Genomic DNA, 15,994 nt, shown 5'->3' with positions numbered 1-15,994 from the left:
TCCACCAAAATTAGCCGGTCTACACCTTTTTTTTAAAAATGGGTCAAGCCACTAAAAATCGCCTATTGACCCCATTCCCACTTCCCGCAGGCAAGGCAGCCCTTCTTTGATTTTTATCTGAAGCGTTACGTTGTATGTCACGTTACATGTCACGTTTCATGTCACAAATGTGCCGAAAACAGGGAACAACACCAGTTAAAGTAAGCACAAGCAAGAAGTAGGCAGCATGGAAATGGTTAGCTTACCGTCTGGTTACCATTAAACCATTTTACATTACACGAAATTACAGTTAGCTGACATCTGTTAACATGAGCTGTGATTGCTGTCATTAGCCAATGCCAGATCTTGTTCCAGCAGACCGCCGGACCAGAATAATAACGTCAGTTAAAAATTAACTTTAGTCCAGCTCGGTTCTCAGTGAAAAAACAATAGCAGATCGAAACAGGCTTTACATTCCTGCGGTTTGGAGGCTTAAGGTGAACTTGTGCGAGGTGTGTGCTGATGCCTGAACTGTGTCAACTCTGCAAACTGCAAAACTCAGTCGGAGGAGTGTCCTCATTAATATGCATATATGCAAATCACACTCTCCTTGCCCCTCCCCTCAGACCCCTCCTCTCTACACCAAGGAGTGACAGAAAGTTGAAACTGAAAACCAGCAGTGTTGCAAGGTGTACGATAATTATCGTAATTGTACGACAATTTTGCCTTCTGTACGATGTACGATCAATAATCCTAAAAAAGGCCAAATATACGATAATTTTACCATTCCGTGAATGTGTGGTTGTAATCAGCCTGCAGCAACTGTCTGCCGGAGTTTTTTTGTGAACCCTGAAGGCATCTGTTTCCATTGTGACAAGTTTCCAGCCAATTGTACTTTTCAAAATGTGAGCTACGTGACGTCCATGCGTTTGCCTCAGAACAACGAGCATGATTGGTTGAATGGTCCGCTGCGCCAGCCCCACGAGACGCTCCAGTCGGGTCCGGTGCTGATGTGGTGAGGAGTATGAAGTGATCTGCAGTGTCAAAAAAGTGACATTTCAGTAAAAACAGCTGCACAATGTATCTTAGTGTCAATAATTTAATTTAAGGGCGGCAGCTGTTGCTGTTTATTTAATTGGAAGCTCTTGTGTGAAAGTTAAAGCTAGGAGCAAGTTTCAAAACAACATGACAATGCTATTCTCAACTTGGAAGAAGCTTTCATGCCACCTGTCCTATGTGGAGCTCTAGAGGACTACAGCACTTTAAAGGAATAATGCAGCTCAAAATGATCATGAAGATGTAAGTCAGATTATACTGGGGAGATTCTTTCCTGTACAGGACATTGACTACAGCCACAGTTTCCTTTGGAAGAGCCTACGTGGTACACTACAACTCGGTTGACCTTACTGCAGTATATTTCCATAGCAGTCCTGGGTACGCAGCTGGGAAATCCTCCAAATTACAGGAAATAATGCAGCAATGTGGTAGGTCTGAGTCGTTTTTTGCCCCGAAGTCATTGTGGTTTTATTATTTACAACATGTTGGAGGCAGAGGCTTAAAATTTGCCTGCCAGAATTGAACAGCATATCTTGTATTGACTCAAGTTACATGAGTAAAGAAAAGGCAAACTGACACACAACCATTAAAGGAACTTGGGGCAGGATCAAGAAATAAGACTCAATAGTGACACGATGGCCGTTGCGGCCGTTAGGGTAACTGCAGCAGAGCACCAATTAGAATAGAGGGAAGCAATGGAGATCTGCCAAATGCTTTTAATCTCTTTTACTCCCGGTTCGAAAACCATGACCTCTCAGACAAATTTTCTCTTCAGGGTATCTCCTCTGTCACTGACTGTAATATGGTCATCAGTGAGGAATGTGTAAACAACCTCCTGAAGAAGGTCAATGTAAGAAAGGCCTGTGGCCCAGATGAAATTTGTGGACGCACATTAAGGTATTGTGCTGACCAACTTAGCAGTGTCCTCCACCACATCTTTCAGACGTCACTTAACTGCAGTCAAGTACCTGATTTATGGAAATCCTCAATCATAATCCCTGTTCCAAAAAAACTCATCCCCCAAAACAACTCAATGATTTTAGACCAGTAGCACTTACATCACTGTGTATGAAGGTCTTTGAGAAAATTATGAAGAACATGATTATTTCACATACGGAGGGGAGCATCGACCCACTCCAGTTTGCTTATCAGGCAGGGAAAGGCGTGGAGGACGCCAAGCTCATATCCTTAACTGCCTCTATAGTCACTTGGAAAAACCTCAAGCCCATGCTCGGCTCTTATTCGCTGACTTTTCCTCAGCCTTCAATTTGATGCAGCCGCATCTTTTACTTAAGAGGCTATTAAGTGATTTCAATCTCCCCCACCAGGTTGTTTTATGGTTGTCAGATTTTCTTACAGAAAGCAGAGGGTTTCTGTAAATGGCTGTGTTTCAGACTCCTTAGCTCTGTCCACTGGCTCACCACAAGGGGTGTCCTCTCCCCCTTACTTTTTATTTTATATACAGATGAATGCAGAAGCGTTAGGCAAGGCAGCTTCCTAATCAAATTCTCTGAAGACACTGCACTGCTGTCTCTTCTTCAGGGATCTGAATCAGGACATGGGGAGGCTCTTGTTGATTTTGTTTCATGGTATGACAGAAACTACTTAGACCTAAATGTGTCTAAAACTAAGGAGCTTATAATTGATTTTAGACGCAACAAAAACCCAGCTGTAGATAACACCATCCATGGCAAAACTGTGGAAAGGGTTCCTTCATATAAATATCTAGGCACCTTTTTTGACGAGAAGCTGAAATTTGATGTGAACACTGCAGACATTGTGAAGCGAGGGCAACAGAGAATTCATCTCAGACATTAATCTTTGTCGTATCACAACATAAAACCCACTCAGTCTCAGCTAGTCCATAGCAATAAGTGCAAATAATTATTTTCTACATAACCACTAAAACTTCCTTCAGCGCGAGCCCAATTGTCCAAGTAATGTTTATGCTTAACTATATCACCCCATGCTAACACTGGGGTGATATAGGACTCTATCTAGAGGGCTCTATCTATCTTGTTTCAGACAAACACAGCTGTCTTGTTCATGCCCAGCACCCACGTTGTAAATAGCAAATGTACCTGCACCACCTGGGCGCCCCTGCGCGTGTTGGTCTTACAGGGAAGTGTGGTCAGGCGTGTAATGAAACACCCTGTGCCTGCAGGAACTGATCAAACCCCAGCAGCCTGAACGCTCAAGCGGACCATCAAACAAGGTCACACTAGGTTGTGATCAGACGAGAAGCTTTTGTTTCACGGTCAAGTGAAGCTGTGAGCGTGAAGAGCTTAAAAGGTGCAAGGAGCTTTGCATCATGCCTGTTGCCATGGAACTACCCAATAGCGGAGCTGGCTAACCTACCAAAGGGGTAAATGTTGTGATGTGATTGCAGTGGTAACTGGGACAGGGAGAACAGGGAGAAAACACTTTTTGGTGCACATGTCAGACAGTGTAACAGTGTGGCTCAGTGATGTGGTTTTAATTGTTTTTGGACAACAATGGAGCTCTGTGACACAAAGGGAGGAGGTACATCAGATACACAGACTATACTTGTTCGTAGATACATTCATTGTTGGTTTGGGGTCTGCACTTGGGATTGGTAGACAATAAGAAAAATACAGAATATCACCAGACTTAACTTTTGAAGATTATCCTGATGAACATGATGATGTAGATTTCTGTGTAAAATGCATTTTGGTCTGGTATCTCTACCCTTTTACATGTACTATAAATACTCAGCAGCTTCCGAAGTGAGAAATCTTTGAGCTAGGTTGGTTTAGTGTTATTAGATTCATTTACATGTTGTTGTTTTTTTAAGACATTTTGCACTGGCATAAGTACTGTTTCCTGTCTCTGTCTTCATGTTTATTTACTATCTACTGTTCCTATAGTACATGAATTAATGTGACATTATTGTCCTTTTAAAGGAGGAGATGTGGTGCCATTAACCGCAGCATGGCTCATGAAGCTGTGATCCCTTTGTGTTGGTCTCCATAGTTACTCTGTTAAGATTCAACTGACAGTCAGCTGTCTTTGTGTTTGTCACAAACCTCTCTGGCTCAATCTTTGATTTATTTTTGCTGGAGCTTTGAAGACCTCATCTGCGTTTACAGCACAGTGTCGTGTGACTGTAGCAGTCATTTGTTTTGGATTTGTGCATTTTTCTATGACCCAGATGGAGATGTCCGCAGCCACAGGTGGCCTGGAGATGTCTGGTCGCCAACAGCGCTCCGGCACAGTGAAGAGGAGGAGGTGGGGAGGTTTGAGGCAGCAGTGGAAGCTTCTGGGCTTGTTTGAGATCGATCAGCAGCACGAGTTATACAGCCTGACCTGCATGATGAAGGAGGGATTGGCAGCTGCCACCCAAAGCACTATTCACACCGCACCTACAGTGAGTACGGGTCAGCAGAGGCAACAATTCAATCACCTGTACATATGCACATGCATAATATTTCAACTGTTCCAGCTTGGTATTCAGATGGCAGTATTCAGATGAATGAACTGACAGGCGTGGCTGCCTCTGCACGTAACAGCATGCAAGTTTCAAAGAAAATACAGCAGAATTGAATACATTCATTTATAGACTTTAAAATTGTGGGACATTTGATGATGTATATTATGTCGTATAACAAAAGGTGTAAATATCTTCAGTCAGTGGTAACCACAGACCTTATTTCAGGCATTTAACCGAAAACTAATTAGAAAAACTCACAGGGCTCTCTCTTACGCTCGGCGCAAAGCGGCTTTTTAACACCCAGCACTCATGTTGTGTAAATAGCAAATGTACCTGCACCCACCTGGGCGCCCCTGGGTGTGTTGGTCTTACAGTGAGGTGTGGTCAGATGCACTGATGGTGGATTGACATCTTGAGGCAGCAGAAAGCGACAGCGCCATAGACCAAGAAAAAGCTGGTCTAAAGTCAAAGGTGCAGTCTGCTTCCTGCTATTTAAAGGACTCATCATTCAGATAGTAAGATACGTCTACACAGACGGGTTCACACCTTGCATACACTCGCACATGATTACAGAGGCTGCTTTCAGTTATTTTAAACATTTCCATGAACACATTCATGTCACTGTAACAAATATGGTGGCACACTTAATTAGCAAACCTAAAAGCTGTAGTTATAAAGTCTGCAAAGAAAATGAGTCAGGAGTTTTAAAGAAGTCAATAAGCTGTTCCTGGTGCATAAATGTGCATGTTAATGTAGAGATACACATAGGGTTTCTGCTGCTGGAGGATCGCTGCAGGTAATGTCATTAATATTTTCCTCATTAAGAACATATTTCTGTCCTCTCATTCCACCCGTTATTAATCAGGATGATACTTTTTATGACCCGTCCTGCCTGATCCACGGACTTTTCATATGCAGTCAAACAGAGTTGTTGATGGGACAGATGATTGTGAAATGGTGGGGCAGAGGGTCCAGCAGCCGAGGATCACATCCCTGTCCCTCAGTGAAGACAAGTGCTACTGGTTAATATGTGTCAGGTCCTGGCACACCTGGCCCTTAAAGGGAATGGGAGACAACACTCAGATTAGTTTGATTTAAGTTCTGCCCAAAACACACCCATGACTAATTCAGTGTCTAAATACCACCTCTTTGCGCTGCACTTTGCGCCCAGATTATCCACCGTTAAACTAGCAAAATGGACTTGGACACGTCCTAAACGAACTAGCGCGCTGCGCTCTATACCGTCTAAATAGGGCCCACAAACACAGACAACCAGCTGTGCAAAAATGCTAGCTGATTTCTGGGTTTTAGGACTACAGACTACACCACTCTATAGATGTTGGTGTGTTTAATTGGGGCCACAGGTTTGCCAGGCTGGTTACACAGACAGTCTATACTATGAGGCACACCTTCTGAGGGGGCACAGTGGGAGAGAAATTAGGCAAAGATACTGTAAAATAGACAGGAGCATGCTGGTGTTCTGAAAATAACAGAGGTCAATATTGTAGTGTGGCTGCTGATTTGGCCGCCCAACAACATGGTCAGAAGTTACTATTATTGCTTTGGGTTTTCATTTTAGTTATTCTGTTCTATATTGAAAGCATCGTTCCTCACGTGTCTTTGTGCCCTCTTTCAGGAGTCTCTATGTTGTGTGTGTTTCCCTGCCTGCTTCTGTTACCATTTTCAGTAAGTTTATAAAATTACCATGTGTTCTTGATTTTTTTCCCTTATGTCCCATGTTTGCATCTGGGTCGTTTACTTTGAACTTTGGAACATATGTTCTCTCTGTTATTTTTTTATTTGTTTTATATGAATTTCTGGAAGAAACAAAGACATACATGACAGCAACTGGCATGAGCAAATCATAGACCATGTGGGATGAGAAAAACAGATACACATTGTACATAACATGGACATTTCATAGAGCTTAGATATGTCACATAGATCAGGGAATACAGCACTAAGGCAGCACAACAGGATACGCAGGAGGGAGCATAAGGCATTCATAGAGGTACCGGAGGGACGCCAGTCCACATTGCAGTGCCCCCTGTGTATTAGGTCTACTGTGCAGTGTGGGAGATGATTTAGAAATGGCGCCCACAAAGGCTTTGTTCTGTATAAAAGTGTGCATAACTGAAAAGGGACCCTTCCTTTGGGTGAACTTCACAATCCTTTCCCATGTTTTGATTGTGTTATTCATAATTGGACTGTTTTTAACCTCAGTTGGAAGCAAGGATTTTTCATTCGTGACAAGGCTAAGTAAAGACAAAGAGGGGCAGTGCCAGGCATCAATTTGGATCTCCTGTCTAGAATCAAAAAAATGCCTCAGCCAGTCTGACACTATACGCATGTGGCATGCCCAGTTATAAAACATAAAGTTGGGGATTGTAAGACCACCCCTCTCTTTTGGCAGTTGTAGTGTTTTAAGATTGAGGTATGTTTTTTTTCCCCTGCCAGATAAATTTAAAATAGCCTTATTGATAACAGAAAACACAGACTTATTCTTATTCCTTGGAAGGATGTTCATTTTAATTAGATCTAAATATGTAAAATCAAACTCAGACCATTTAAAGGGATAGTTGACCAAGGCATTTTTATTCCCAAAGTCATCCAGTGGCAAAGTTTTGGCTTTGTCATAATTAATTCTGTAGCCTTAGAAATTGCTAAAGTCATCAATAGTTGAAACAAAGCAGGAATAGAAATTTCGGGTTTGGTCGGGAAGAGAATGACGTCATCGGCATAAAGTGCCAATTTATGAACAATTCCCCCAAGACTCACACCAGAGATATCGTTCACACACCTTATGGCCTCTGCAAGTGGCTCAATAGCCAGTGAGAATAGTAAAGGGGACAAGGAACAGCCTTGTTATGTGCCATGTCCCAAATGAAAGGCCTCTGAAGCACAGCCGTTGACCAATACTCTTGCCATTCGGGCACTATAGAACAGCGACAAAAACATATTCAAATTCCACCCTATCAAAAGCCTTAGCCGCATCAAGAGCTATACACAGAATTCTTTCTTGACTGGAGTGTGCGTATTGTAACACATTAAGAAGGTGTCAGACATCTGAGTGCGAAAACCCATTCCTGATAATCCTGTTTGATAAGGTTTAATCAAGGCAAGAAGATAAATCTCTAGCCCTGGCAAGGAGTTTGGATAGCAATTTACAATCCACTCCAATCAGACTTATAGGTCTGTAGGATGAGCAGCAATCTGAGGGCTTCTCCTTTAGAATAAGTGAAATATTGGCAAGGTTAAGTGTCTGTGGTAAAGTGCCCCCTTCAAATGACTCGGTGTACATTCTGGTGAGTGGCTCTACCACTAATTGCCCATTTTCTAAGAGTGAACCTTTTTTTTAAGTAGTGAAAGAATTTTACACCTCTTAATTACGTTATTGATTCCCTTAACATTCCATGTTACCAATTTAGTGACACTCATCCCAACTGTGGTATAATTTCCACATGCTGCAGAATATATGTTAGCAAGCATCTGTTGCTCATGAACATTGAAAATAGGCAGAAGCAAATAGCGCTGTCATGTGGGAAAAGAGCCTTCCCAAATGACGACCAAGCAAAACAAAAAGAACCAGAACCCAACCCCAAAAGAAAACAAGGCCAGATAAGACAAGAAAGTCTCATGTCTGGAAAAACAACAGAAAAACACCCAATGGATATTACAAGGGAGCGTGACACCAAAGGAGGCCATCACTGTCGAGAGGGCACAGGAAGAAAAAGGAAAGTCAGAACAAGCAAAATCCTCCCATGGGCCCCCGCTCCTATCCCTAGTAAACGAGTGAGCAACCAAAGTTGAGTCTTACACGGCACCTTTAAATTATGTTACATGAAATTACAGAATATAATGTAACCTAAGGTGAAAGCATTGCAGGCCACTGCACCTCTGTCGCACCCTTAACCTGATACTTAAAATTATGTAAACTCTTGCGTTACAGCTGTAGCAAAAAAAACATCAAGAGTAACAGAAAAAAGAAAAAGAGCACGAGGGTGCTGACGTTAAAGATCAAATAAGACTTAGACAGACTTTATTGTCATTCAGTGTGCAACAAGTGAACACAGAACAAAATGAATGGAGGGGAGATAAGTCCCAATGATCTTCTCCGCTGTCCTCACCACTCTCCTCACATTCTTCCAGTCAGAGGCTTTGCAGCTTCACACCACATGGAGATGCAGCTGGTCAGGATGCTCTTTATGGTGCCCCTGTAGAATGTAGTGAGGATGGGCGGGGGCAGGAGGGCTCTCCTCATCCTTCGCAGGAAGTGCAGACGCTGCTGTGCCTTCTTGACCAGTGCCGTAGTGTTCACAGATCAGGTGAGGTTGTCTGTGATGTGCACCCCCAGGAACTTGGTGCTGCTGACCATCTTCACAGCCGTGTTGTTGATGAGAAGTGGAGTGTGGCTGGGCTGCTTCTTCCTGAAGTCAACAATGATCTCTTCGGTTTTGTCCACGTTCAGGATCAAGTTGTTTTTGCTACACCAGCCCACGAGCTGCTCCACCTCCTCCCTGTAAGCCAGGTCGTGGTCATCCCTGATGAGGCCCACCACTGTTGTGTTATCCGCCAACTTCACAATGCTGTTGGTGGTAGCCCTTGGGACGCAGTTGTGAGTCATCAAAGTGAACAGCAGGGGGCTCAGGACACAGCCTTGAGGGGAGCCTGTGCTGAGGGTGATGACACTGGAGGTATTCTGACCTACCTGCACTGACTGTGGTCTTTCAGTGAGGAAGTCTAGCAGCCAGTTGCACAGGGGGGTGCTGAAGCCCGGGGGTCCGTTTGTCTACCAGATCCTGTGGAATGATGGTATTAAACACTGAACTGAAGTTTCCCTGAGCACCTGCCCAGGTATGTTTTCAGGGCTCGGAGCCTTCCGTGAGTTGACACTCCTCAGAGACCTTCTCACCTCAGCTATGTCAAGGCAGAGTGCCTTTTCATCCTGGTGGGGAACAGTTTTTACAGCAGAAGTGTTGTTCAGTGCCTCAAACCTAATAAGCAAATAAAAATAATAACCTAATAAATAATAATAACCTAATAACCAAATAAGAGAGGTATTTAAAGGACTAAAGCTCAACAGAAACTTGTATTAGCTGCAGATAATGTAAAAAGCATTTTGGAGCATAGTATCGTCTAAAGTCAGCAGTTAAAGAACAAACTTAACAAGCTTTGGTTAATTCACCAGCTGGCCATCTTTGGTGTAACAGGAGTGTTCTGTCCTCGCTGAGGTGTGGTAACTCCAACTAGACAGTGAGTTAAACTCTCTCTATTCATGAACAAGAAGAATGCTGAAGTTTTGTTTGTAGATTTATTTTCACTCTTCGCATTGTACTGAATCCATACAAAAGAGATAAGAGAGAGTGAAACTAGGAAAAAGACAGAAAATATTGCAATTAGTTAAGTTACCTAGTTTCATAAACATTACTTAAAGCTGTGCAAATTACTCAACAGCTTAACCAACTAGTAATGCTAACATGTCCATGAGCTAATAAAAGGGTCCATAGTTTTAACAATGCCACAATGGTTTTTAACTTATAACTTCGTTTTTACAATATGAAATTAACATACTTATGAGTTAACTTATCTTGAACAAAAATGTAATACATACAAGCGATGCCTCTGCTGGGGAATCAACAGGTGAGATACATTTTGTCTGGTGTAATGAACTGCATTGATCACCAGCCTGCTGTTTTTAACATGTTTTCTAGCAATCTTTCTTCCTACTTCCTGTTTTAGCGCAGAAAACAACTTCAAAATAAGAGTCTGCATAAAACTGAAAGTATACACTGTTAATTGCATAAAACTTTTTCAAGAATTACTGTTGAGAACCAACAAGAAAAAGTAAATCTAGTGTCCTTTTAATTAGGCTCAGATTATAGCCATGTTAGAAAGGAGCCTGAAAATGGTAGGTTAATTTTTAACATGTCATCTGTTTATTTGTATGGCTCACCAGTAATTGTGGTCAGATCAGCGTGTCCAGAATATGCCCATCTTCTTCTGCATCCTCATATCTGCGCTTCGTTTCGTTGTGCTGCACAACGAGCCTCGGCGTTCAACGATGGCGTACCGGTCCGATGGACCAGGCGTTCAACGAATGAGAATGAGAATGCAGGATCCCCCGTGCTCTTGTTTTTTCACCTTTCTCGCGGCCAATAGGATCCTCAGTTTATCCCAGGAGTTATGGAGCTTGATGATTATTGGGCAGGGGCGTTCAGTCCTCGGCCCAGCGGTCCGATAAACCTGGTCCAGCTTTATGCGCCCTTTGGCAGCAGACAAACCAAGCGTCGTTGGCAGCCAGGATTCAAAGAATTGGATGAGTTGGTCACCCTCCGTACCTTCCTTGAGATTCAGGATTCCTAAGTTGTCCCATCTGCTGTGGTTCTTGGCGTCATCTAGCTGCTGCTAACCTGTCTGCTTTCCACCTGTTCAAGGCGGAGCTCGAGAGCGGCGACCTGATCCTCCACGGTGGAGATCCGCCTGACTGCTTCAGCAATGCGTTTGGACATACCCTCCAGGCTTCCAAGGTGTCCGTGAGTTTGGACAATTTCTGCTCCATAACTTCACCGACATTCCGGGTAACCTCCCGCATCAGTTCAGACATTTCTAAAGAGCTGACTTCCATGACATTTGTGCCAGCCAGAGGTGGAGACATCATTGTGGGTCGCGGCGCGTGGTTGGCAATCTTAGATTGACCCTTTCAAGCAGATTTTTCTCTCTTATACCGTCGTCAGTATCAGATAGAAAGAAACACTTTTAAGCCGACAATAATGAGACAGGAGTGGGAGCTTTGCGAAGACACAGCCTTCAGCTAGCCATCTTGATTTTGTCTGAGGGTCCATGGTCAGACTTTGAAAACCCCTGGTCTATATAAATTCAGTTTTTCACTGCACGCTCTGTCCCTGTGTTAGCCTGTAATTTATTTCCAAATTAATTTTATTGAACTGATTAGCTGTGTTTCTGTCATCATATCCATCATATCTGTTTATCCATAGCTTACTCACCTTTGTCTTTCCTTCTTATCTCTGCACCCGAGCCACAGGTAAGTGTCGCAGCGTTTTGATAGTATTTACAGCTGCCTACGAGTATGGTGAAGTCAGCTTGAAATTGGCTAACTAGTTAGCTCCGCTTCAGTCCGCTATGCAACAGCGTTTGGAGCGAGTTTAATGTTAATAAAATTACGAAGGAGCTTGGTTGTCACAGTGAAAAGTCTGGACACGTGCAGACTGGAGAGAGAGACTATGTGGACAGTGTCCAAGGAGACTGTGTTGGAGACAAACACAGCTTTCGCTAGCTGTTTTTAGATGTTACCTGTTGCAGGTCAGTGGGGGATGGGAGCCGGGTGGTTGTGTTGGGGAGTCCTGCTGCAGCCGCAGAGTCTGTATTTCTTCAGGAGCCTCTCCTTCTGGGTCCGATTCTGGGTCAAACTGGTATGGTTGAACGACAGCATCTCGCGAGCCATAGCACACCCACCGTAAACATTAGCGCATGCTACCGCTAGCGTGAACGGCATCCTCTTCCTGAGAGGGGCGTGTGTTAGGACGGAGCTCATTAGCATTAAAGCTGCAGGCACAGAAACAGCTGCTCTCAGCAGAGCTCAGTAGAGCAACTTTCAGACAGCTGATATTCAGGACCACTGATGGGTTTGGGGCAATACATTTCGAATACAGTGTTGTTGGACCTCTGACAGCTGTGTGGAATTGATGAAAAACAGTATAATATGGGACCTTTAAGGCAGATTGAATATATTCTTGATATATTCATGTTGTTTCTACATGAATATGTTTCTGCATTGTGTCAAATATCAAAGGGCACTGGGAAAAGATTAAGTTGAAGTGCATGACATGGAGCCCTCAAAGGTCTCTGTTCGCACAGGATAAAAAATATCACCTTTCAGGACTTAAGGGCCTCTGTAGAATGGTGACTGTCTGCTCTTTATCCACAGAGCTGTTGGTGTGCACATCAATCCAGAAATATTTATACTGACAATCCCAAACGTTTCTGTTCTAGGAACAGTTTTTGAATTTAAAGCTCGATATTGTCATGGCAAACACAACCCTGCAGAAAACGATGCTTTTATGGGACTCGCTCATCTATGGCTTCCAGGGCTTGTTCGCCGGGCATGTTTCAAGAAGAGCGTTAGGTTGCCAAACTAGGTAAGCTAACTGGGCTTACCTGTTGTCTCGCGGCCCCGGCACTGCCCCAGTCAGTCACTCGGTCAGCCCGCTCTCCGTGCCCTGCTCAGCGTCGGTACAGTAAGTACAGTTCAATTGTTGACAGTTATACACATGGACAAAAACTATAAACCACCTCCATGGGTAGAAGGAAGAGCTTCGGCCTTCTCAGCCGTGGCAAACAAAAATATCTCCGGTTCACACATCGTAATTCCTCCGGGCCGCCCCTTTTCAAACCACCACCGGCTCTCGAGGTAAGCCCACCCCCCTAGCCTGACAGCCATGCAGGACAGCCAATCAGAATACAGTGTGTGCCGTGACAATGTCTAAACTCACTAATTTGGGGTAAATGTGTGTCAAAAGGGACACGGTAGAAAGACACTATCACCAGGATCCAGTCTAAATAATATACTGTTGATAGGAACTAATTCTACTACTGCCAGTCACAATCGTTTGAGAACTACGGCTCTATAAATGTGTAAGGTGCCACTTGACAGAGAGTATTGATTGATTACTGCTCATGTGTACAGAGAGAGTGTACAGTCTGGGCCTTCGTTTGTGCTGATGTTCAAACAGCAGCAACAACAAAGTTCCACACATACTTCAAACCTATTGCAGATTTACCAGGTTTTATACCAAGTACAGGTTTTTATTGGTTTCAGTGATGCCAGCCTGGATTTTCCTTGGTATCAAATAGGACAGGAAATAAGTGGTATGACGCATCACAGATCTGTTTCGTTCTAACACAGCACTGTTCTCCAGCCACTGATTACTGGAATATTGCACTCGTTACTGGCTCACTATGAAACAGTGTAGACAGTAAACTATGTAAGACAGTGACTAAGACTTGTGTGAAAAAGTTTGTTTAGCTTGAACGTCATATTGGGGGCTTTGTTTGATTGATTCATTTTGCACATCAATTTATTTCTTCGGAGCTGTTGTTTTTGTCTCGAGTACTTGAACGTGAATATACGTGGCAAAAAAGCGGCACTCTGGTGTTCTTCCTCGTATGCCCACATATGCATCAACCAATCAGGTTGTGTGGAATAGACAGCATGTCCCAACTCCTGGCGGACCTGTTGAATGCGTTTCTCATCACCCTGTTTTATATTACAAAGGACTCAATTTACTACCATGTGTTTCTTGTGTTTTCCCCGCCCCCTATGTGTGTGTGTGTGTGTGTGTGTGTGTGTGTGTGTGTCATGTTGGCATGGTGCACCTCTCACTCTCCTGGCACAAATGCAATCACCCCAAATGTCCTCTTCTGTTGTTGGAGTGTTATTGAAGTATTCCAACACTTCAATGAACAAGTGTTCAACAGCTGTTGCCATTCGGAATTTGTATTTACAGGCGAGCATTTAGCATTTTTGTGTTGTTTATTCTTCACATCCCTGATGTGTAAAGGCCTTCATCCTGTAAACATCTTCCCTTGACAAACAGCTTTCCCATCACTTTATGGCTGTGTTGGTGAGCTTGCTTGTGTGGAGAGACTGCAACAAATTAATGTCAGTGTCTGGCTCTGCTGCAAGTCACATATTTGCAGAGTGGCTGAACTCTCACTACCACCCACTGTGTTGACAGCTCAAGTTTTTCTTTGTGTATTAGAAGCAGATCAGGGGCCATCCTGTATGTCAATAAGTACTCAGAAGTTACAGCACAGAAATGATTGATAAATGAAAGATATCATTTAGGTATTTACACAGTGATGTCATTACATCATTTGTCCACCAGACCGCACTGACAAGTAGATTTTTCAACTGTTAAATATCCTGCTCATCATATCATAAATCATAAATCCCTTACTTATCATAAAGTAAGGGATTCTTATCAAAGTGTTGGTTGGTGTTTATGTGTTTCATAAACTGATATCAGCCAAATTTAAAAACTCTCAAAAATTAGTGTTGACATGGGCTCAAAAATCTTCTTAATGAAAAACGAATGCACTCTAACCCAGTATGACTCGACGGTGCTGAATCCTCCAAAACAAAAATCAAAGATCAGGAGTTTTGTCTGTCTGTCTGTCAGATACTGCAGAGCTTTTAAAAAGCAAACTTGTATTTAAAACTTTTTAGACCAACCATATAATCCTCAATTTATAGATTTCTGGCCAGAAGAGAATGTGTCTGTGTTGTTGTATTTTTATTTAATGTAGAAACAATGTTAAATCTATCTGAAATACATTTAAAAAGTGCTCCGATGGGTAATTGCAGCAGTTGTTTTCCTCCTTGTAAAAATGTACAAACACGAGAGCTGACTAAGGCCTTGAACCAGAGAGTGGTATGCAGTGTCCATCCAGCTGCTGCTGAATGAACAGTCACAGAGCAGGTCAACACACACACCCTAATCCCACTCAAACACACTCTGCTGACTCAACAGGCTAATGCATGACTGTCCTATCTGTTGTGTTGTATAGAGTTACAAACACACATGCGTGTGTGTGCGCGCGCGCGTGTGTGTTATGACAGCATTTTCATGTAAGACTTTTATTTAGGATTTTATATTTACTCTCCAGGATTATGCTGCCAAGATGCAAACATATTTAATGTATATGGAAAGTATGTGTACAACTAAACATTAAACCCATTCCACAACACACATTTATAGTCCCCACTCTTTGCTGTTATAGCAGCCTCCACTCTTGGTGTCAGATTATCCACTAAATGGTGAACCTGGCTGCAGGGATTATCTCCTATTCAGCCACCAGAACATTAGTGAGGTCCAACCCCTCACTGGCTTTGTACACATCAGCATTGTCATGTTGCAACAGGATTGGCAGAAAGTGTCTGTCTCAAACAGCTGCTACAAAGTTGGAGGAACAGTAAAACATTACCATTTGCTTCAGCATTTAGATTTACCTTCATTTGATGTAAAGGGCCGTGAACAGGGATATATTCTATGTATTCATGTTTATAAAGTATATATATGCATACAGTACATCCCTAACATTTGCACTCTATTTGCATTTGCAGCTATCCTGTACAGTTTTCCTGTTTACTTCCTGTGCAGTCTAATCTATTGGTGCAATCATATTTTTTCATATAGACTTTTTTTTAGTAGGCCTATACTACCACATCCCGTGTGTATGGCATTTATGGGTGATGTTGCACTGTTTAATTGTCCTGGTTGTTTGGATGTAGAAATTGAATAGAGTGCATTTAGTCTTTATGTTTTTATTAGCAATAGGATTTGATTTTGTATTTCTATTATTTTATTGTTTATTTCTATTTTCTAAATCTATAACTGAACCGCTGCTGTAACACGTGAATTTCTCCAGTGACTGAAAGTCATATCATATCATAACAGGAAAACAGCCCCAGCACATTTTCCTCTTTCA

At 42.8% G+C, this 15,994-nt stretch overlaps 1 protein-coding gene across 6 annotated transcripts in view; it reads left to right on the top strand.

The window, feature by feature from the left end:
* Positions 1 to 15,994, top strand: part of pip5kl1 (phosphatidylinositol-4-phosphate 5-kinase-like 1) — a 47,397-nt gene that overhangs the window by 7,269 nt on the left and 24,134 nt on the right. The window contains exons 1-2 of one of the 6 annotated variants that reach the window (XM_084383791.1): positions 3,714 to 3,802; positions 4,208 to 4,423. The exons of 1 other annotated variant lie outside the window; for it this stretch is intronic. In XM_084383791.1, coding sequence (XP_084239917.1) covers positions 4,208 to 4,423 — 216 coding nt within the window. In that variant the 5' untranslated portion in view covers positions 3,714 to 3,802. Of the gene's footprint in view, positions 1 to 3,713; positions 3,803 to 4,139; positions 4,424 to 6,122; positions 6,173 to 15,994 lie in introns of those variants that run through there. 4 more of the 6 variants (XM_084383792.1, XM_084383790.1, XM_084383789.1 and 1 more) reach the window with 4 other exon arrangements.

The sequence above is a fragment of the Pagrus pagrus genome (genome assembly GCF_965226575.1).
Source record: "Pagrus pagrus genome assembly, chromosome: 19".
In the NCBI taxonomy this organism is placed as follows: domain Eukaryota; kingdom Metazoa; phylum Chordata; class Actinopteri; order Spariformes; family Sparidae; genus Pagrus; species Pagrus pagrus.
Note: the sequence above shows the minus strand (reverse complement) of the source record. Positions and strands in the feature narration are given on the sequence as shown.